Source organism: Crocodylus siamensis, chromosome 6 (genome assembly GCF_052110815.1).
Source record: "Crocodylus siamensis isolate JL-2025a chromosome 6, ASM5211081v1, whole genome shotgun sequence".
In the NCBI taxonomy this organism is placed as follows: domain Eukaryota; kingdom Metazoa; phylum Chordata; order Crocodylia; family Crocodylidae; genus Crocodylus; species Crocodylus siamensis.
In genome coordinates, this window is record NC_143400.1 from 73,778,318 (window position 1) to 73,800,289 (window position 21,972).

The 21,972-nt window shown below is 42.8% G+C and overlaps 1 protein-coding gene across 2 annotated transcripts; it reads right to left on the reverse strand.

The window, feature by feature from the left end:
* Positions 1-1,145: 1,145 nt before the first annotated feature.
* On the reverse strand, positions 1,146-8,937 carry STRIT1 (small transmembrane regulator of ion transport 1). Of its 2 annotated transcripts, none has more exons than XM_090053033.1 (3): positions 8,670-8,937; positions 1,757-1,854; positions 1,146-1,659 (listed from the first exon to the last, which is right to left on the reverse strand). In XM_090053033.1, exons 1-2 carry the CDS (start codon positions 8,824-8,826, stop codon positions 1,763-1,765), a joined length of 249 nt encoding a protein of 82 aa, XP_089909159.1. In that variant the 5' UTR covers positions 8,827-8,937; the 3' UTR covers positions 1,146-1,659; positions 1,757-1,762. The 2 variants fall into 2 exon arrangements, with proteins under 2 accessions (XP_089909159.1, XP_089909158.1); XM_090053032.1 differs by having other exon boundaries at positions 1,757-1,857; positions 8,670-8,926.
* Between the last annotated feature and the right edge of the window lie 13,035 nt (positions 8,938-21,972).

A 21,972-nucleotide genomic window follows, 5' to 3' on the forward strand; every position in this document is an offset into this window, starting at 1 on the left:
CCTCTATATCAGGTGGCAAATTGAAGCATCATCAAAAATCTTGTAAAGTAGAGTGGGGACAAGGTGATGTTACAAAGCCCCTTCTTACCACTACAGTCCTCTTCAAAACAATGTTCAGTGAAATAACACAACAGCTTTCCTCACCTACCACTTTCTAGCATTTTCAGAAGCACTTTATCACCTGACACTTCCCTCTTCCTATCTAGTGAATATGAGATAGCTTTCACAGCTGCATGCAAGCGTGATGATGTCACTGTGTTGGTACACATGGGTAGGGAGTACCAACACATTTTTATATATCCTCCTTGTTGAACACTACCAAGTAAGTAGTGACTTGAAATGCAAACTCAAGCCACTTCCTCTCTTTAGTGGCTTGGGCACCACCCACAAGATGCTAACAAAGTATCAAACTGAAGTACAGAAAGCACCTGATCCCTCAAGAGTGGTGGCTATAATTAGTAGATGGACACCAATAACTTGTTACATAAAGTTGTAATACATTCTTTAATGCATTAGTGCCTTGCATTTTTAGTGTTGATAAAGATCTGTGATTAATGCAACTAGTGCATCTACTGTGTATGCTTTCCCACATAGCTATGCCTCACTCCCAGCCTGCTATTCAATACACAGGTTCTCATCATCGCAATGCCTGAGCTAAAATTGGTGATGGTTTAGTAACGTACATAAACAGGCCCTAGGATGAGAGTTATTACCTGCTACGAAAGGTCATTTTCTTCTCTCCTTGTGCATATAGTTTTATTGTTTTTAGTGGAACTACTTATATTAAGGCCTAGTCTAACTCCCATTTGAGTCAGGTCCCATTTATTTTAATTAGTGGGATAATAAGTGAATTAACTTGATAATGAGTGAGATGTAAAACATGGCCCTAGAACTAGTCTTCTGAGTCAAATGGTCAATGGTTATTTTGACATCTATCAGTGAAGAATAACTTAAATTTTTTAATTTTATAAGAACCAAGTCATATTTACACTAGCAAGCCACATATAGAATGCTTAGCATATCAATATAGCAGATTTTTCTTTCTATCTTTTATCTTCCAATGGACTGTTGGATTTTTTGGTATCTGGGCCTTTCAATATATGGATTTTTATTATTTTGGATAATAAGATTTAAAAAAAACAAAATAAGATTTTGTTTCAGAAAATTTATTTAGAACTTATGTATCAGAGTTTAAGGAGCTATTTCCATTATAGTTTGATTCCTGTTTTTTTAATAACAAAAAATTAACAATGACCAATCTATTTGCTAGGGATAGCTTACATCCCATGTAATTTGCTTTACCATATATCACAATATATAGGTTTATTTGTTGATCTCCAGTTCCAGCTGGAACTGTGTGTTTATAATTAAAAATAAAGATTCTGTTTACAAAATGCAAAAAATTGAAGATGACAGCAATTTTTGGTTTGGAGGACAGGTGGACCTATGATCGGACTCCTGAAGTACATAAAGATTAGAAAAATGGCAGGATGAGTCTTCTCATCTCTAATGAGCATCACTCATTTACATTGGACAAAGTCCATATTCAATCCTACATTGTGATATTAAAATACATGTACAGCACACAGTTTAATGACTAGAGATTTCCATTTAAACTTCTGGATTCTTCTAATCGACATCATTGCAAAATTTTCTTTCCTGTGGGAGAAAAAAAATGTATTAGTTAAAAGGTAGCAATGTAAACTTCAGTAAGTGTTAACTGTATATATGTACATATAGTGTACAAATCACTTACTTGTAATCAAGAGAAGACAATGTACACCATTAATGCACAACCAATTATCCAGCCAACCACAAGAAGTGCAGGTATAACAAAACGTGAGTATTGATTTTCTGCTGAAGAGAGAGAATATAGATTTTTATTCAGAGAAGGGCATAGTAAAGGCACATTATACTAATTCTAAAATCCATGAACTTAAACATGAAAAACTATCGTTATCTTGAAACAAACAACAGTGTTCTGAGACAACAAGCTAGCATTAGTATTATCATCATCACCATTATTGCTGTACAAATCTCTCACTACTATCAAGAGAAAACAGTGTACAACCATTAATGTACAACCATTAGACTCACCATATCTTAGCTGGCCTAACTACAAAGGTGCATAGCAAAAGCAGAGACAGAACTTTAGTTTCTATTGTCCAGCAGGTATAAGGATAGCTCAAGGAGAGGGTACAGAACTATGGTCCTCCCTTTTATCAGCATGGGCTAAAAGAGCTTTACTCGCACAAGCTCTCCCAGAAGAGACAATCCCCCTCCTGCATACACACCTTCTGGCATTCCTATTGGGTTGGCACCACTAAACTGAAAATATGATGGTTCTTCAGCATCACATTTGTGCCCAAAGGCTCCAAGCAGGATGTCAAGAACATATTCTCAGTGTATGCTCATACTGTAGGCTAGTCTGGCCACTCAGGCACTGCATAGTATGAGGTCACATCACCAAAAGATGGTTCACCATGGTATTACCCTCAAGGACTCACTACCCTTCTCTGAGCTTCCTGGAGTCCAGTGTGCACATGGAGCCTGAACCATCTTTTAGCCAAATGTGAAGGCAATATACTGTGGTGAGGGCTGTGGTGGCTACCCATTAATGTGATCTTACTTACAGGTCTGTTTCCAAATAAAACGAGAGATAGCATACAGGATACATGGGGAAATTGTGTGTGTGATGCGGCACACAATTTCTTGCCATTCAATTGACAGGAATATGCCACCAGTTTGGCTGCTCTGGTCCAATCTGATCCAAAACAATGTGACAGCTTTTCTATGCTAGCTGCTAGTACATGGACAAGTTAATTGCAAGCCTAAGAGATTTTTAATTTCTTTCTAGGATGATGCTTCTACATGAAGATTTTCATAAAGCAAAGTAGGACTAGAAAAAAGAAAAAAAATGTGAATATCTGTTTCTGTTCATCAGAATTTCAATAAATATTTTCCAACCGAGTCCAGTAAACTGCAAGCCTGTACTGCAGAAGCTTGCTAAGAAAGTATGACATCAGCAGCTGTACTCTGAGCTTAGGGTGAGCTCATTTTAATTCTCTTTCACCAGAGAAACTTCCTTTGCCAATGAAAAACACTGGAAACCTTTGATGGGTTAATTAATAGCATATGGCCATGCCAAACATTTTATGAATCAAAAACTGACAGCCTTTGAGACATACTCTGTAGTTTAGTATTTCTTCCACTATATTATTAAAGCTACATAACAGAGAGAAAGAGAGAGAGAGAGAAATCAAGGCTCATAAACTATTATACCTTTATCTAAAATACAGAACAGAATGACAAATATATATAAATAACCACATAGACCAAATATACAATTCAGCTACAGGATTCTGATTACACCATCCCACAGGGGAATTCAAAAACCATGTTTTCCTTCACAGATACTGGGTCACATTTGATCTTTTTTAAGGGGGAGACACTTCAGGGAATGATTTCTCTTTGCCTACCATATTTCTTAAAGGGCGTATTACAAATGAAGGGCTAGAGTCTACAAGGGCACGAATGAGAGTTTTAACAGAGCACATTGGTGACTTGCCAGTGGGGCTGCAAAGCATGGTGCTTTGTTGCTAGAAGTCCAAATTAGATGAAGTAAGAAAGATAATAGCAGCAGACTTTGTGAGCTGGTTGGTCAGAAACAACTCTGTGCCGGTCATTTGTCATGAAGCACAAAGCAGCTGGCTGCAAGGAGTAATGTTTCACAGAAATCATTGGAAGTATGTGTTTCATAGTTTCATAGAAGTTAAGGCCAGAAGAGACCATTAGATCCTCTGTCTGACCTCTTGTGTACCAGAAGCCATTAAGTTTTGAACTCATACACTTAATATTATAACACTTGAGCGTTGCAGTCATCAGGAGAGGAAACTGGACAGCAAAGGTAGAGAGAACAGGAGAGACTAAGTTGTCACCAATGCTAAGGGCCCCAGCATAAATAACATATGACCATGCCAAATTTTCTGAACCAATGGACAGACTTTGAGACATACTCTACAGTTATATATATCCTAACAGACAAACTCTCTGCAGAGAGCAATGTAAAAAAACCTTAAAAGTCTCTGCCAATTTGACATGGGGGGAAAATTCCATCCTGACCCCAAATCTCCAAATCTTAAACTTTAATATGACCTTGCGCCCATGAGTAAGACTCCAGTTAGGCATCTATAAAGGGGATTCTCTGGGCCACCATATTAAGTGTCCTGTTTCTCCACCATGGCCAATTACTAAAGCTTTAAAGGAAAGTGGCAGGGGAGGGGGAAAAAACTGTATATTTTTGGCAGCTGTGTATTGGAGGTAAACATTTCTCTCTGCCCTTAGTGTGAGTGACTGAAGCCTCCAAACATGGTATTTGATTATAAATAGCTGTTTCGAGGCAGACCTGCCAGTGCTATGAGCATGCTGAGGCAATCCTAGCTTCCCCCAGGTCCACAAGGGAAGGGGACAAACAAGTGGAAGAACAATTTAAGTGCAGCTCTCAGCATTCCCCTGGAAGTGATCCAAGCTCCAAAGCCGATGGAAACATTTCTGTAGACTTCAGGAGACTTTGGATCAAGAATGTGGTGAACAGCGAGAGCAACTCAAAATTTTGCCATGTCCCCCATGAGCCAGTCAGCATCCGCACTCCTGGTATGTTTTATCTTTGCCCCATTGCACTTGTTTTTCCTCTTCCTCAATGCACTCTGAGGGTGGGAAGAGAGGGAGGAGCCCCATGCATTTTTTTTCTCACTACATGGAAGCTCTTCTATGCACATGATGTGTAAACACTATGTGCTTTGATCTCTATAGTTCAGCAGCTTGGAAGAGCCCAGTCCTGCAGTGCTCCTTCCTAAACGTCATTCTAGGGAAGCCAAGGATCCCTCAAGTACAAAATATCTGAAGGAGTAAGGGTCTACAGGCTACAAGGATCACTGAGAAATCTGAAATGTATAATCTAGGCCAGGGGTCAGCAACCTTTTTTTACATGTCATGGGCCAGAACAAGACAGTTCTGGTCCAATACAGGCCAGGTGGGTTTGGGGAAGATTAGTAGCAGAAGTGCTTTCCGGGGACCAAGCAGCTGGCAGCTGTGCCTCCACCACTTTCCCCAGTCCCTTGCTCCCCAGTTGCAGCGCAGTCACAACTTCCAGCCAGCAGGGAGCTGCACCAAGACCAGATATCTGCGAATTGTGTCCACACTGCCGCTGCTTCTTCCTGATCCCCCTGTGCTTGGCTGTAGCACTGGCACAGCTTGAAGCTACCCAGCCCCAGTGCAGCTTCCTACTGACGGAAAGCTGCTCTCATGCCCCAGCTTGGTAGAAGGGGCTGGGAGAAAGTGCCAGCAGCATGGGTACAGGGAAAGCCCTCTGCTACTAACTCAATGCTGAAACCACGCAGCCCATTTCAGACTGAAGCCAGGAGGGCAGGTAGAAGTGAGAGCAATCTGGGTGCAGCTGGAATCTACCCAGCCCCAGTGTGGGCACAAGCAGAGCCCTCTGGCTCTGTGATCCTGATCCAATGGCTCTGTGGGCCTGATCTGGCCTGTGGGCCACATGCTGCCAACCCCTGCTTTAGACAGCTGGTCACTCACTCAGATTCCTCCTTTAATCCAGAGGTTTATACAGGTTCAGATAAAACTCCCACTGACACAGGATTATGACTAGGGTCTCAGAGAATTCCCAGTACCCCTGAGATGTCTGAGTCTGAACTGGGTTTATGCGGGTTAGTAACGCAATCACAAAAAGCCTCCATTTTACTTTAGACCAACAGCAACGGGCATGGCAGGGGCAGAGACCAATTCTCCTGTTGCCCAGGTTGTTGTTCTGTCTCTTATGTTCCCTTCACTAAATACCTCAAGCAGACTCTCCATATTTCATTTAAGGCAACAGATTGTTTCATATTCTAAGCTGTGAAGGGTGTGTGTATATCCACCCAGCCACCCAAATAACTAAACTATTCTCTGGCCACTAGTCTGGATATTTCACTACTTCATGGGTAGCCTGTGGTTGGAATGTGAGACCCCATATAGAGGAGTGTGTTTGATGTCCTACTTTTCTCTGGGTAGTCAGCTGGCTTTTTGGCCTGGGTCAGAGTAAAAGAAGCCATACCCTATCCTGTCCATGGCTGCTCTGGGGTGCTGTGTACCTACAGAGTGCAATAAGGGAGCAATCATTGTGCCCCAGTCTCTTGGTGTTGCCCCTTTTTGTGCCTCCTTGTAATCATCTGCCATACTATAACCCATACATGAAAGGCATAAATGCTTCTAAAATCTAGCACTTCCTTGGGATGACAGGCCTCAGAAGGTTTATTCCAAAAGAATTCTGAAAAAGAAACTACCGTATGTGTTCTGGGACAATACTGTGAGAGGTTAAGAACATGTGCATAACTCAGGAACTATAATCAGCCTGTCCTTCCCCTATAGAAGATGCATGTACTTACTATTATGTATCCTGGATTTTTTTTGCTACTCTTGTAATATATGGGATTTATATTATTTGTTTGGTGGGGGGGGAGGGGACTTGTGGTTTTTATCAATTTGAATTTAAATTTCTTGGTAAGAAATTGTCAAAGAGCCATAAGGGAATGCCATTCTTACAAGGAAATAATACGGTAGACAAAGAATTTCTGATTAAAGCAGAAAGTCACAACAATTAAAGATAGATATCTGGTTGGTGGAAAAGTATTATTCTAAGAAAAAGAAATGCTCCCTCTAGAAAATGATCAGCAGAAACAAAATAATCCATCTGCTGACAGTTAGCTCAGACTGAACTGACTGCTTGGTAGAGGCATCAAGATTACATGGTGTCAATAAAATGATTAAACAGTTTATCACTGTGTAGTTATACATAGTTAGAATGATGATAACATAAATCTGCTTAAAAGGCTCTGTTGGTGGTGGTGTGGCTGAGAGGCATAACTTTATATTTTGGCAGCTAGGGCAGCATCAGGGGCTGCTGCTGCTTTGGCACAAGCTCCCACAATATGGGCTGTAGCATCAGCACAGGCTCTGTGGTGGCAGCCATTCTGGTGCCACCTCTAGATCTGCACCTGGGATTGGTGCCCCAGTTGCCCCCACCCAGCTTATGCTACCAGTGATGATGATAAACCATCTCCCATACATGCCTAGATGTCACAAACTCAAGCTGTCTACTGCCCAGATGCTAAGTCTCATGGACAATGTTATTGAAGATACTCTGTGCATTACTGATAAATAATTTTACCAACAAACTTGATATAGCAGGGACTCTGGGACTGATTGCAATCAGCCATCTTCACATTTTAAAATCATTACATTCCTCACTTTTTCATTTAAGCAAAGTTGCCTCCCAATTTACTGTCTGCTGCCCTCAATACTTAAGGACTGAAAGCCCTTATTGAAGAAATCCTATTCAGCTTGTAGTGCAGGACTCAGGACTTCGGGAAAAGACATACCTCTATCCTTGCTGAAAAGAAAGCAGCAAGGTCTAGATGAAAAGGCATCATGCTGAAAATTTGGAACCGGGAAGATTCCAGTATTTTACAGGAAACCTTAACTAAATCACTTTTTCCTTCATTTCTTTATTGCAAAATGGAGCTATGAATATTAATTCCCTACCAATGCAAAGTATTTTGATCTCTGGAGCAAAATGACTAATCATTATTACTAATTGTTCATAACAGATGGAAATAAAAAGTGTCATTCACCATGCAGATGTATTCAAGATTAGCAGTTTTCTCTGTGCTCGATAACTATAGTAATAGCAAAAAATACTTTGATTAGTTTTTACTGGCTATATTTGTATTATATACTTTCATAACATAAACAGCATATTATTAAACATTGTTATTTATGAGTAAAAAAAATAACCTAAGTAACTATATGTGCCAACCAAATTCTAGATCCATAGTTAACTTTCTACTTTTCAGCCAAAGCTCTTGAGAATGGTGTAAAATACAAGCAACTGTGCACAAAAAATGCACTTTTCCCATTTTGTTTCTTAAAGGCAATCAGTGAAAAATTCATTCATGATTTCTCTATTCTCTGCCACTGAATCTACACTGCTGTACTGTAGATCATATCAGACACAAAAAGAGTTTTACTCTGCCTTTGTGACTACAGCCTGAGATTAGGGAATTTATTTGTATATCAAATACATTATTCAGCATGATCATACCAGTTTAATTGTGTGACAGGGATCCAATTAACATAAAGAAGCACACATCTAGTTAAGTAGCTTGCTATGACAGGTTATTCAAAAACAAAAAAAAATGTGAATAGCTAAAAAAGACCAAAAGAAAAAAGTTTTCTTTTTAATGAGTTTACTACACTGCATCTGTGATACACTTGCTATATAGTCCTTTTCAGCTTCAACCTGTAGAGCCAGTAAGCTTTCCATTCTGTCATGCTGAGAAGAAAATAAATAAGAGAAACACAGAGAGAGAAATATGATTATCAAAATTGCAAAAACAGGTAAAAAAAATATTCAGAAGCAGGATGGAAACCCAAATCTGCTTTATTTCTCTAGCTGAACTAATTTTCAAGCTGGCATTGCCTTTTATTGAGAAGGGAAATATGCTGTGCATTGGACAGAAATTAGTATTTTAGGATTAACAAAATATCTTCAGGCTACATTGTTATATTTTGTAAATATACATCATTCTACAATAATGTTTAGTGGTGCTTCTTACCTGGCTCTGCCATTCCTTCCCAGCTGAATTTATGGACAAGTTTAAAGGTTTGCTTCTGTAGTTGTTGCTGTGAGCTTAAGGGATGCTTTAAATAGAGCAATATTTGGAATGTATGCAGCTGCTTTGCTTGCTGATGCCAGTTTTCTGCTATATGCATTCAATTGTTTGAAAAGACAGGAGTTCAGGGTCTTACCACTTGCTATTCTTGTAGTAAAAGAAAGCTCAGTAGACAGAGGTCATTTTTTTCAAAGGACAATGAAACAAGGACTGATGTCTGTTTTATGGGATATTTTAACAGCTGTGAAATATTGTATGATAAATGTTGCCATTTCATTGTGAAATATTCATGTGCACCAGTTTATTTATAGCACAACTAGGATCCAGCTTGCTGCTGAGTGCCCAGGCCTTTTTTAGTCCATTCACTGATAAGAAAACAAGCAAGCACTTGTTCAATCATATCAGCCTGCACTTTTTTATTATTCAACTACATTATGTATATGGACATTAATAGCAACCATTTCCCTAGCATCAGCAGTGACTTGGGACTGCACTGGACAGAGTTGGAGTGTTTGTAACTGCCTCTAAAAGTTTACTGTCATGATCCTCTCTTTTTACTATGTAAGTAAGTAAATGCAGTTGGGCCACTCAGAGGTGTAAGGTTAAAAAAGAAAGGTTTGGTCATAAATATAAACACATGCAGCTCAATAAAATAATTAAGAGCTGCATATTTTACTACTTCAGGGGGAAACACATGAATTGTTGCTATCTCCATACCAAAAATAGTTAGCTACATGGATTGTATGAAGGAGAAAAATCCACACAAAAGTCACTAGGACATGTTTCTGCCCATTGCATTTTCATTAATACAGATGAAGGATCTGTTCAGAGATCATTAGATAGATAAAACCCAGGAGAGTTTATTCAGAACTGGACACATGTGAAGGTCTAATTGTTTAACACACAAACAATGACCAGCATTTTTCTTCAGGGGCAGGATGACCCTATTTAATTTTCAGCAAGATTATAGGTCTCTGAGAAAAATGAGTCTGATATATAGCTCTGTTTCAGAGGGATGCTTAAACGTAACACAAAGCAAAGCTTTTTCTGAAATGTGGTTTTGAAATGTAAAATTACTGTGGTGGTCAAAAGCTGCCGCACAAATTCATAGAATGCTTTGAGGTTATCTGATCCAAATGTTTGTAGGGCAAGTAGTTTAGGAAAACAGATCATACTGTCCCAAAAGTCTGCCCACAACCCCAACGGGAAAACACCATGGTTCTCACAGCATATTATGCTGATCTTCATAATGTAATTACCCCTTCTTCTTATGCCTGTTTTACCAGTGAAAGTTCCCACAGTTATTGTTCAAATCATTGTCAGTATTTTTCAGTGTTATCCCTTTATTTAAGAAAGATGCAGAGTACAGTTGCCCACAGAGTCAAAAAGATACCTTTGAAGGTTTTCTTCATAAGGGTTAGCCACTTAATATATTGTTTCAAATGAAACCTTAGATTCTAGAGCACAAGACGGCATCCACAGAGAAATTACTGGCTCATGAAAACAAAACACACAAGCTAATCTGTTGCAAAACAAGTACCTGTTTTGCTAAGAAGCAGATTTCTGCTGGGAGCAATTGCCTGCACTGATATCCTAATTGATAATCATAGGGCCTCTCTCCCAAGCACCTTCACAAACCTTAGTGTAGCCCAGACACTGGGCTGGCAGAGTGAGGGGTATTTTCAACTGCTGGGCCTATAGAGATTAGCCTTAACTTATAAAAAACCTTTATAAAAGGCAAATCAAGGTCTTTGACACACATAGTAAAGTGTGGTTACCAATGCACAAAAAAGAGCCAATACTTCACATGAAAGAGTGCAAACTGGGACCTAACGCTTGCATAATTGGCATCTGTCCGCAACATATTTTGTTTGTGATGAACAACAAAAAAGCCAATGACAATGGGAAGTTTTAAATAAAATTATTTCCAGGGCTAGAGTCAGTATTATAGAAACCACATAAAAATATACAAAAGAAATTTGTTCTGAGTTTGACCATGGTTTGACCATGGGACAATTGGCTTCAGTAAAGTGACAGCAAGGAAGACTTTAGATTATTAGGTATCTCTTTCCTATGTTACTGTAAACAACTTTCATTCCTGTCTGCAGTGCTCCACACAGTTTCCATGATTATGACCAAAGACAAACAACTGAAACTAAATAATTTCACCCCTGGGGTTCCTGCAAATCTCCAGTATTAAATGTTTGACTCTTTCTGATTTTTTCCCCATTACTCGTATTTCAGCATAGATGCAATACAGATTCAATACCAGCTTCAGACTGATGGAAGTCCAGTGAAGTAATATAATGGCACATGAAGCCTGGTCTGCCCAGTTGAGGGATGTTATTAATTCCCCTCTATTTACTGACCATAATGTATGCTACTTGTGTGCAACTTTTTTGCTGTCCAATCTTACCTTCCTTCTGTCCTTTGTTCATTTCAAGCTTTCTTAGACCAAACTGTACAAAAAAAGGTATGATTGGAAGTTAAAATTGCTGCTGATTTCTGCTAGAAGAGCTATGGCTTTTCCCTGGCTGCATATTTCCAGAGTGGGTGGTCTTGGATTATTGTATTCATTTATCCCTGATCTCCAAAACTGCATGCAGACTTTAACACAGGAACTATCAAAGGCCCTATGATGATGTGGAGCTGTGCTTTAGGCTTGGTCTACATAACCGCAATTGGTGGTGCCCTCTCCTACATTGGGAGTCTTCAAAAGGAGGCTGGACAGATATTTGGCTGAAGTGTTATGACCCCACACTCATTCATGTCTGGGGCAAGAGGTTGGACCTGATGATCTGTTTAGATCCCTTCCAACCCTAGGCACTATGAAACTATTGCATCATTTGCTTTCCTCCTTATAATACAACAGAATGAAGCTTAGGGCCTATAACGGAAGAGGTAGTTAGTTACCTGTGTTAGTCGAGAGTCAGGCAGAAGGCAGGATAGATATGTACCAAATTACTTACTCTACTTCATGTCCTGCTCTATGGTATCCTTTCACAGCAACTGATTATGGCTAAGTACAGATAGTCAGAAAGCCCAAGACTATATTGATTCAATCTTCTCAGGTTAGTCTAAGCTACATAGATTGAAATGACAAGTAAATAGGCATTTACTTTTGATTCTGGAAATACAGCCACAAGCCTGCAGTGGGTCAAGCCACAAGCCAGGGGGCGCTAGATCATGGCTCTCTGGCACACAGCCAGCATTGGCTATGTTCACTTCCTCTTCCTGCATCCCCCAAGGTCTCTGGGATTTTCAGTCCAGACTCACATCAGCAGGACTCTGCAAGGTTGCTTCTCACTTCCTCTTCCTACTTCCAGGTACCTCTGGGATTTGTAGCCCAGAGTTGCAGTCAGTAGGGCTGCGCGAAGCTTCAGTCCCTGATTCAATTTAGTGGAGATTCGGCCAGATTCCGTGGCCAAATCTGCAAATCTGAATCAAATCAAGAGACCCTTTAATCTCTCTGAATCAAATCGTAACCTTCCGAATCAATTCAGAGAGATTTGGAAAGATTTGGTGTTTTGGACACAGACACAGCTTTAAATGTTTTTTCTACATACCTCAAGGTACCAGGTGGCTCATGAATTCTGCGATGCTGGGGTGGATGGAGCATCCAACAGGAATGTGGGGGGCTCCCCAGCATGCTCAGCAGCAGACCTGGAAGTGGACCAGAAACACTTCCGGTCCACTTCCGTGTCCGCCGGGGAGCACACAGGGGGCCTCCCCACTCCCCCTCCATCTCAGTGACTGGTGACTCCTGGGTCTGGGGGGGGCACCCTGGGTCCCCTTGCAGCCAATCACTGAGCCAGGCAGGTGCAGGAGGGACCCCACGCGCTTCCTGGTAGATCTGGAAGTGGACAAGAAGAAGTTCCAGTCCACTTCTGAGTAGGCCGCCAAGCATGTGGGGGCCCCCCCACATTCCTGTGGGTTGCTCCATCCGCCCCAGCATCGCAGGATTCATGAGCTGCACCTTGTACCTCGAGGTATGTAGAAAAAACATTTAAAGCTGTGTCTATGGCCAAATCGCTGATTCTCCAAATCAGCATCGAATCTTCAGATTCAGATTCAGCTGAATCGAATTGGGGACAGTGATCCAAATCAACTAATCGAATCAGTCTCCCCAATTCGGGCTGAATCCAAATCCAAATTGAATACAGCTCATTTTTCACACTAGCAGCCAGCACTAAGTAAGGAGGGCAGGGAAGATCCATATTTGGGGGAAGGGAAGTTTAACCCCCCTCCCTGGCCCCAGACCCCAGCAGGGGTTTGCCTGGGTGGAGCTAGGGAGCAGAGAGCCAGGGCCAACCCTGCTTTCTAAAGCAGACAGCACAGCCCAGGGCTGCAAAATGCTGAAGGATTCTGATTTAACTTGAACCAGGATGGAGTCTGGGGCAGAAGTTTCATAAACTGGTTAAACTTAAATCAGTTAAGCCTGATACTACAGTCAACAAAGTCTATCTTAAATCAGTTTCAGCCATTTTGAAAGTGGTTTATGTGCACTGAACTTCTGTTCTATTACAGGTTTAAACCAGTTTCTTATCCCTTAAACTGCTTTATATGTAACTTTTGTCTCTAGCCCTGGAGTCTGCCACTGTAGCATGAATTTGAGCTGATTTGATATTAATTTAAATGTGAGAAGAAGAATGTTAGTGAGACAGTAGGCCTTTTTGGCTATGTTAACCTTATTTTTGTATTTTATGAATAGCCAAAGACTCCATTTTGTATTTCCTTGCTTAACATGAGTAAATGAACTTTGTATGCCCTGTGTGTGTCTGAGGGTGACTAGTGAGAGAATGGCATGGAGGCATAAAGAGAAAGATTTAACTGTTTATATGAAGCAACAAGGCACTAAATGCGTAAGTTACCAGTCAGTAAACTAATTAATAGATGGTTAAAGAATCCCTCTCAGGCCTGGGGAACAAAGAAGATAATAAGAGGGGAAAGTGCTGCATATCCTGCCATGTGGGCAACAAGGACACTTCAAAGCTGAGATACCAACTTTTATGACCAACACAACTTCAAGCTGAGATAAACAAAAGATGGATGAGAAACAACCTCTCAACAAAGACTGAGCATGGAAAAACCACAAAAGTGCTGAACAAAGACTGGAAATACCTATAAAAGTGGGATTCAACAATGCTGTGTGTGTGTGTGGGGAGGGGGGAATCTACTCTCTGCAACCTCCTAGAGTACAGGAACATCTGTTCACCCCTGCTCCTATCACCCTCAATGAGCTTGGGCTGACCACCCAGTGCTAACATTAAGCAACCTCTGCTGGTAACTATAACATTTTACTGGAGTAGTTTTGTCTGTATGTCTGTCTATGTCTGTCTGTATTTTTGTGTGTGTCTGTTTGTATGACTGGTGTGTCCAAGTTAATGTATCTGCTTCATGTAATCAATAAATACAGAATTTTGCCTTATCCCCCTTTATAAGGTCTCACTCTTAATTTGATTAATTAAAATTCAAAGTAACACCACCTCATGTTCAGTAGCATGCTAGGAACTTAGAAACACAAGCATTCCAAGGTCATTGAGCCCCCGAACCCTGCTGTTGTAGACATTGACATTATACCTCTCATAAGCTTATGTAGTTTCATCCTAAAACTAGTGGGGTACTTTGCCCCAACTACTTCTACTGAAAGTCTGCACCAGGACTGCACAGTGAACATTAAGGCAATTTCTTGCAAGACACTGGCAGTTTTTATAGGACCTTTAAGAATTGCTAGTCAGTGGTGTATGTTTTCATGCCATCCTCTGAGAATATGAGGGACCTGAAACTGTGCCCACTGAAATTAATGGAAGGACTCCCAATGGCTTTTAAAGCACTGGATCAGTTTGTGTGTGCAGTTCTAATAAACCTCTAATAAAGTTCTAATAAACCTCGTTATCTGTTTAATTTTTATTCTTGCTACATCCTAAAGCTGTTGTTCCTCATCGTACTGTTCTTAGAGCCTTCAGGCTCAGATTTCCTTGCAAGCTATAAACAACCATTCCTCACCCACGTGGTCTAGCATTACAAGTTAAGGGAGAGTGTAAATGACTAAACTTAAGCAGCAAAACTCACTTGCTCTTCCAAGCGGACAATCAGCTCCCAACTGGGAAACATTAACCTCTCGTCCAAATCCTTCAGCATTACATTTGAGATCTCACTGTAAAATTACAGGATGAACACAAAAACAACAGTCTTTGTCTTTTACAAATTTCAACTTTTGCTGGCTTTCAACAAGTGTTTTTCCACAGACTTTGGAGTTACTCTTCTATTCCATGTCATCAAACACAGTATTTCCCCACATATCTTTCTTTAAAATGATTCTTATAGAGGTCAGAATTTGAGAAAAATGGTTCCCAAAGTTTTCCCCACCTATAATGTACACTAGTAATGTGTGCACATGAATCATTTAAAGCCTGACAAGATTTTCTAATTATTGACTTAGGCTTTCTTTTTTTTAAAAAAAAAAAAAAAGCAAAACCGTAAAATCTGCATCTAATCAACAGTCTAGTCTAGGACCTTTCTCCTAAGTCTAAAATGCAGATGCATTTGTTTTATTTCTACTCCCCCATTTTAAATCACAGCTCAGGCCTTTAAAGGTATACCATTCTTTCTGTCGTCTCAATTTAGTCCCTACTGGTTTACTCAGCAATTTATTTGTTCACTTAAGGAATAATTTTTTTAAAAGACCTGATATGGTAGAGTATTCAGAAAGACATCTGATTGAGTCCATACGAGAGTGCTTGAAGGAATCTCAAATAGAAAACACTTGACTCAGCTGGCTTATGAACCACTGGGCAATTGGTGATAAAGTCTTGATTTTTTTTTAAAACTTAGATAAGAAAGAACAAAGCCAAAACAGTAAAAAAAATGTAGTAGAGTCCAGTGAGATAGCTAAACAGTGCAAGTTCAAGTGGCAAGGATTTCTTATGGTAATATATTTGTCTCTTGGATAATTTCATAGACACTGGGGCTGGAAGGGTCCTTGAAAGAGCGAGTCCAGCCCCTTCCCCCAGGGGCAGGAAGTCATCAGGGGTCATAAGATCCCAGCAAGATAAACATCCAGATGTCTCTTGAAGGTATTCAAAGCAAGTGCTTGAACCACCTCTGGCAGCTGTCTATTCTAGACCTTGGGGGCTCAGACTGTAAAGAAGTTCTTCCTTATGTCCAGCCTGAAATGGTCATGGAGCAATTTGTGAATGTTTGACCTTGTCATCCCTTGGGACGCTCTGGTGAACAGACGTTCCCCCAGACCCTGGTAAGTGCCCCTAATAAACTTATAGGTGGCCACCAGATCACCCCTGAGCCTGCGCTTTTCCAGGCTGAAGAGTCCCATAGCTCTCAGCCTCTCTTCATAAGGTCTGTTTTCCTGACCTCTGATCATGCGCATGGCTCTCCTCTGGACTCTCTCAAGCTTCTCCAAATCCTTTTAGAATGGTAGAGCCCAGAACTGGACGCAGTACTCCAGCTGCGGCCTCACCAAGGCCGAGTACAAGGGGAGAATGATGTCATGGGATTTGCTTGAGAAGCATCTGTGGATGCAAGCCAGTGTTTTGCTTGCTTTACTAGCAGCAGTATCATGTTCTTTTTTTTTTTTTTTTGGTCAATCATGACCCCCAACTCCCTTTCATCCATAGTGCTAGCCAGTGTAGCACCACTGAGCCTATAAGGATGCTACAGGTTTTTCCTCCCAAGGTGGAGAACCTTGCATTTTTCAGTGTTAAACACCATCAGGTTTTCATCCGCTCATTTCCTGAGCCTGTCAAAGTCAGCCTGGATCACCCATTGTCCTCAGGTGGACGCTCTACCCCAGAGTTTGGTGTCATCTGCAAACTTGGCCAATCCACTTCTGATACCAATGTCTACATCATTAATGAAAATATTAAATAGTATAGACCCAAGGACAGAGCCTTGGGGGACCCCACTGGTCCCAGGGCACCACTATGATTGACTTCTATCAACTACCAGTTTCTGGATCAATTACCAGTACTTCTACAACTATCAAACTTTCCCCAGCAAATAAAATTTGCAGCTATAAACAGACACAATGGGAACTTTCCATTCACTGTTGCTGCTCATGGAGGTTGAGGGGCAATGGCAGGCAGAGGGGAATGGATCCAGGGTTACAGCAACAGAGGGCCCATCTACATTATGGAGCTGCTGCCGCTACAGCTGTGTCAACAGCAGTATTGGCAGAGCCCCTTGGCAAAGACAGGACCATTACTGGCAAGAGGAGCTTGTGCATGGCAGCTACATAGGGCCCCAGGACAGATGCTGCCTTCTGCTGGCAAAGCTGTGCTCCCAGAAAGGCTTTTGCCTATATCAGTAAGGCCATGCAGTCTTTTCAGCCCCTAGTATAGCTTTCTAGTGTGGATCAGGCCAGTGATACACTCAGGGCAGTTCTCATCTCCAGCATATATTCCCACCCATGTGATCTTGGACAAATCCCTTGTTCCCACTGTGCCTCAGTTTCCCTTCTGCCCAGTCCAAATAATGGCATCACCTTGCTTTACCAGGGTACAGTGAGTGGGCTTCATGAGCAACAGATACTAAAGGGCTAGAGCTCCCATAAATACATAGCAATTAAGGGAAGACCTAGCACTGATCCTAGCTAGGGAGGAGTAAGATGGACCAGGTACCAATAGGCTGCCTTCCCTCACTGGTTTCTGGGGTTGCTGCCTGAGACACAAAGGTTTTACCTCTTTGAACTCTGCAGTTCACCTTGGATGGAGCAGGAAGTGCCCCCATTCTTGGCCCTGCTCCAGAGCATCAGTGTTGGGTCGAAGATCTCGTGCCATTCTTAAATTCATAGTTTCATAGTTGGTAGGGTTGGAAGGGACCTAAGTAGATCATCTAGTCCGACCCCCTGCCATGGCAGGAAAGAGTACTAGGGACAAATGACCCCGGCAAGGTGTTCATCTAGCCTCCCCTTAAAGACTCCCAGGGTAAGAGCCAGCACCACTTATCTTGGAAGTTGGTTCCAGATCCTAGCCGCCCTGATATCTAGCGTGAATCTACCCTCTGCCAGCTTGTAACTGTTATTTCTAGTCACTCCTGGTAGCACTCAGGGGAATAGGGACTCCCCAATGCCTGCTGGTCCCCTCTGACTAGCTTGTAACAGGCCACTAGATCCCCCCTCAATCTTCTCTTGTGGAGGCTGAACAGGTTCAGGTTCCTTAGCCTCTCCTCATAGGCCCTGCCCTGCTCCCCCCTAACCATGTGGGTGGCCCTCCTCTGGACCCTCTCCATGTTGTCCATATCCCTCCTGAAGTACAGCGCCCAGAACTGGACGCAGTACTCCAGCTGCAGCCTGACCAGTGCTGCATAGAGGGGGAGGATCACCTCCTTGGACCTGCTCGAGATGCATCTGTGAATGCAGGACAAGTTGCAGTTGGCCTTCCTGACTGCATCCCCACACCGTTGGCCCATGTTCATTTTGGCATCAATAATCAAGATCCAAAATCCTTTTCTGTCTCTGCGCTGATAAGAAGGGAGTTCCCCAGCCTGTAGGTATGCTGCTGGTTCTTCTTCCCCAGGTGCAGTACCTTGCACTTGTCAGTGTTGAAACCCCATCCTGTTCATATCCGCCCACCCCTGTAACCTATCTAGGTCCGATTGCAGCCTATTCCTCCCTTCCAGCATGCCCACTTCTCCTCACATCTGCAAATTTGAACAGGGTGCTTTTTACCTCCTCATCCAAGTCACTGATGAAGATGTTGAACAGTGCGAACCTGAGGACCGAGCCCTGGGGGACCCCACTGCCCACATCCCTCCAAGTCGGATAAGACCCGTCTACCACCACTCTCTGGGTGCGACCCTCCATCCACTTGGTGACCCATTTGATGGTGTAGGTGTGGACACCACAGTCTCCTAGTTTTTTAATAAGAATGGGGTGAGAGACAGTGTCGAAGACCTTCCTAAAGTCCAGAAAGACTACGTCCACTGCTACCCCTGCGTCTAAGGATTTGGTGATCTGATCATAGAAGGCCACCAGGTTGGTCTGACAGGACCTGCCTCTAATGAACCCGTGTTGTTTGCCTCTAAGCATAACCTCCCTTGCTGGCCCCTCATGGACATGCACCAGGATAATTCTCTCAAAAAGCTTACCCAGGATCTAGGTAAGACTGACTGGCCTATAGTTGCCTGGGTCCTCCTTCCTCCCTTTTTTGAAAATGGGAACCACATTGGCCCTTTTCTAGTCCTTTGGCACCATACCAGAGCACCACAAGTGCTCGTAAAGCCATGGCAGGAGTCCCGCAATGACCTCAGCTAATTCCATTAGCACCCTGGGGTGAAGATTGTCAGGACCAGCTGATTTAAATACTTCCAGTCCACCCAGAATTTCCCTGACTAGGTCCTTGCTGATCCTAGGCCTGGGTGCACCTCCCCTGGGTGCTATGGAGGTCCTGGTGTGGGGGGTGACCGAGTCCCTGCTCAGAAAATTGGAGGCAAAGAAATTGTTAAATAGGTTAGCTTTACTCTCTGGTGCAATCATCAGATTTCCTTATGTGTCCTGCAGAGGCCCCACATTACCTGGTACCTTCTTTTACCCGCTATGTATTTAAGAAAGGACTTCTTGTCCTTGATCCAGGTAGCTAGCCCCAGTTTCATCTCCGCCTTGGCCTTTCTGACCACCCCCCTACAGCCCCTAGCAACCGAGGTATAGTCCTCCTTGGTGACGATCATCAAAATGCTGTCAAGCTGCTGAACTCATTTATGGGAGATCGACATGTATTGATGTTTGCAACTTATGGGCAATGTGGGAGAAAAGGACACAAACTCCAATGGAGAAAAAGCTTGTGAGTCAACAGTGCTCAAACTCATGTGCCTAACATTAGTCCCTGGCACCCACATGCAGGCAGCAGCACAGGTTTCACAGATGTGCCACCCTGTCAGATGCAACTGAGTGGCAGGTCTGAAAAGACCAGTCCCAGGGGCTGCAGATGAACCTATGTGTAGATCAATGTGCCTCACTTCAGGCCCCAGAGAGAGAGAGAGAAGTTGGGCCTCAAGGAAAAAACAAAGAAAAAAGGGAAGAGAAATCACATGGTGCGACAGCTGTGCCGGAGTCACTACATCATGCAGGCCCTGTGCAAAATGATTTCTACTCACATTGCAGGGATCCCTGGCCAACCAGTGCTACCAAAGTGTGTGTTCACATGTGTCTGGGTATCTGTAGGGCTCAGGACTGTGATAATGTGTTTCACAAAGGATTTCAGCATGCGGTCGAATGAGACGATTTCCCCCAGTTCATCCCAGCTATGCATTTCTGACTCGGGAACTGCAGGCATCTCAGGAAAGGCTACTGCTCCCAACAGCCCTTGGGAAAATGCATGCATTGGGCTAGGTTGCAGAGACAGCTTGTTAGCTCTAGATGGCAACATCCTGCTAACCTCCAAACCAGTGGTTCCCAACATCTTTAGCCTCAAGACTTGCCTCAAAGGGCTCAAAGGAGCATTCAGAAAATGCCAGCTCTTGGCTTTCACTTGATTTTTTGACCCCAGAAAAATACTACAGCAATTCTTCTGTTGCAAAGATGGTTTTAACACTGCGGATTCCTATTTGAAATCTGTGAGTTTATCATGTGAATCATGTTTGCATACCTCACTGTGCTAATATTGCATAGCACCTCACAATCCCCTTAAAAAAATCTTGTGGCACCCTGGTTGAGAATCACTACTCCAACCAGTCCTTTCCTCCCACTTTCCAGAGAGGTCCTGGGTCATCTCTTATCAATCCCAACCATAGATGCCTCAGTACCACATCTGCCAGGGTTTCAGGCAGGGCATGTGAGGAAAAAAAATCAATGACTCTCACACATTCATAACAGGAGTCATAGTCCAAGCAGCACAAAGCTTGGAAGCTGCAGAATTCTTGCAGGACTGCTGAGGCCACATCTACAGTCCTGTGTCTAGTTTTGGGCCCCTCGCTACAGGTAGGACATGGCCAAAGTGCAGAATCCAGTGGGGGGCAGAGAAAATGATTTCAGGGCCTGGGGCACATGACTTAGGAGGAGAGGCTGAGGGAACTGGGCTTATTTAGTTTGGAGAAGAGAAGACTGAGGAGGGATTTGACAGCAGCCTTCAGCTCCCTGAAGGGGGGTTGCAAAGAGGATGGAGCTGGACTGTTCTCAGTAGTGGCAGATGACAGAACAAGGAGAAACTGTCTCTAGTTGTAGCAAGGGAGGTTTAGATTGGATATTAGGAAAAAAAATTCTCACCAGGAGGGTGGTGAAGCGCTAGAACAGGTTACCCAGAGAGGTGGTGGAGTCTCCATCACTGGAGGTTTTGAAGACCCAGATAGATAAAGCCCTGGCTGGGAGGATGTAGTTGGGGCTGGTCCTGCTTCAAGCAGAGGGTTGGACTAGATATGACCTTCTGAGGTCCCTTCCAACTCTCATTTTCTGTGATCCTTGCTGTTACCATCCTCATAGTGCTTCTACTGAAAAGCCAGGAAGAGTGAGCCCTTGTGAATTCTGACCACTGCAGGGCAGCATGCTCAGTTCATTTCCCCACACTGGCCCAGATGGTCACAAGTAGCTCCCTGCCCCCTATACAATGTGGCCAGATTCCCAGAAGCATGTGGGGTATAGGCTGGGTGCCAAGCCTTCGAAAACATGGCTCCATCATCTAAAACTAAGCCCAAGGAAGCCAACAGGACTGAATCTATCCACAAAATTCATTGGACCCTGGGAGCTAGCACTGCAAAGCAGGATTTGCAGAAGTGCTGAGCAACCCAAACTCACAGGAAAGTGGGTAGGAGATGGCAAATGAGCCCTACGTAATTGAGCCCTAAGAGAGTCCATGAGGTGCAACCCCAGAGCAAAGCAGCAGCAAAGAGCAACTGGGAAAGGGAAGCCAAGAGAGAAGTGCACTTAGCATCATATGGGCTAACTGGGAAGGGAAGAAGAGAGGCTCACATACAAGTGGAGGGAATCAAAGATGTAGGCAGCTCAATAAAACATTGAACAAACACTGGGCCTGGCCATAACCAATCATTGCAACCTGCAAGGCAGGAAATGCAAACAAAATGAGTCAGGCCCAGGCTAATTCAAAGGACACGCCACTTTTACACTACTATAGCTAAAGAGTTAATTTAGGTTCCCTGCTGTTTTTTGTTCAGTAACCAAACCTTGCTGTCTAACTTTTAGACTCCATTACCATTACTCATGGTAGTCTATATGATAGGGTATGGGAATAATATTCAGTAAAAGGCTCGAGCATTACTATCTAGGCAAATCAAAAGCCCT

Bases quoted from the DNA above. Each gene is read 5' to 3' on its own strand.
- STRIT1 (XM_090053032.1), bottom strand. From the start codon at position 8,826: ATGCATATAGCAGAAAACTGGCATCAGCAAGCAAAGCAGCTGCATACA. The intron at 1,858-8,669 runs GTAAGAAGCACC...CTCTCTCTTCAG, and splicing joins GGAAGGAATGGCAGAGCCAG to CAGAAAATCAATACTCACGT.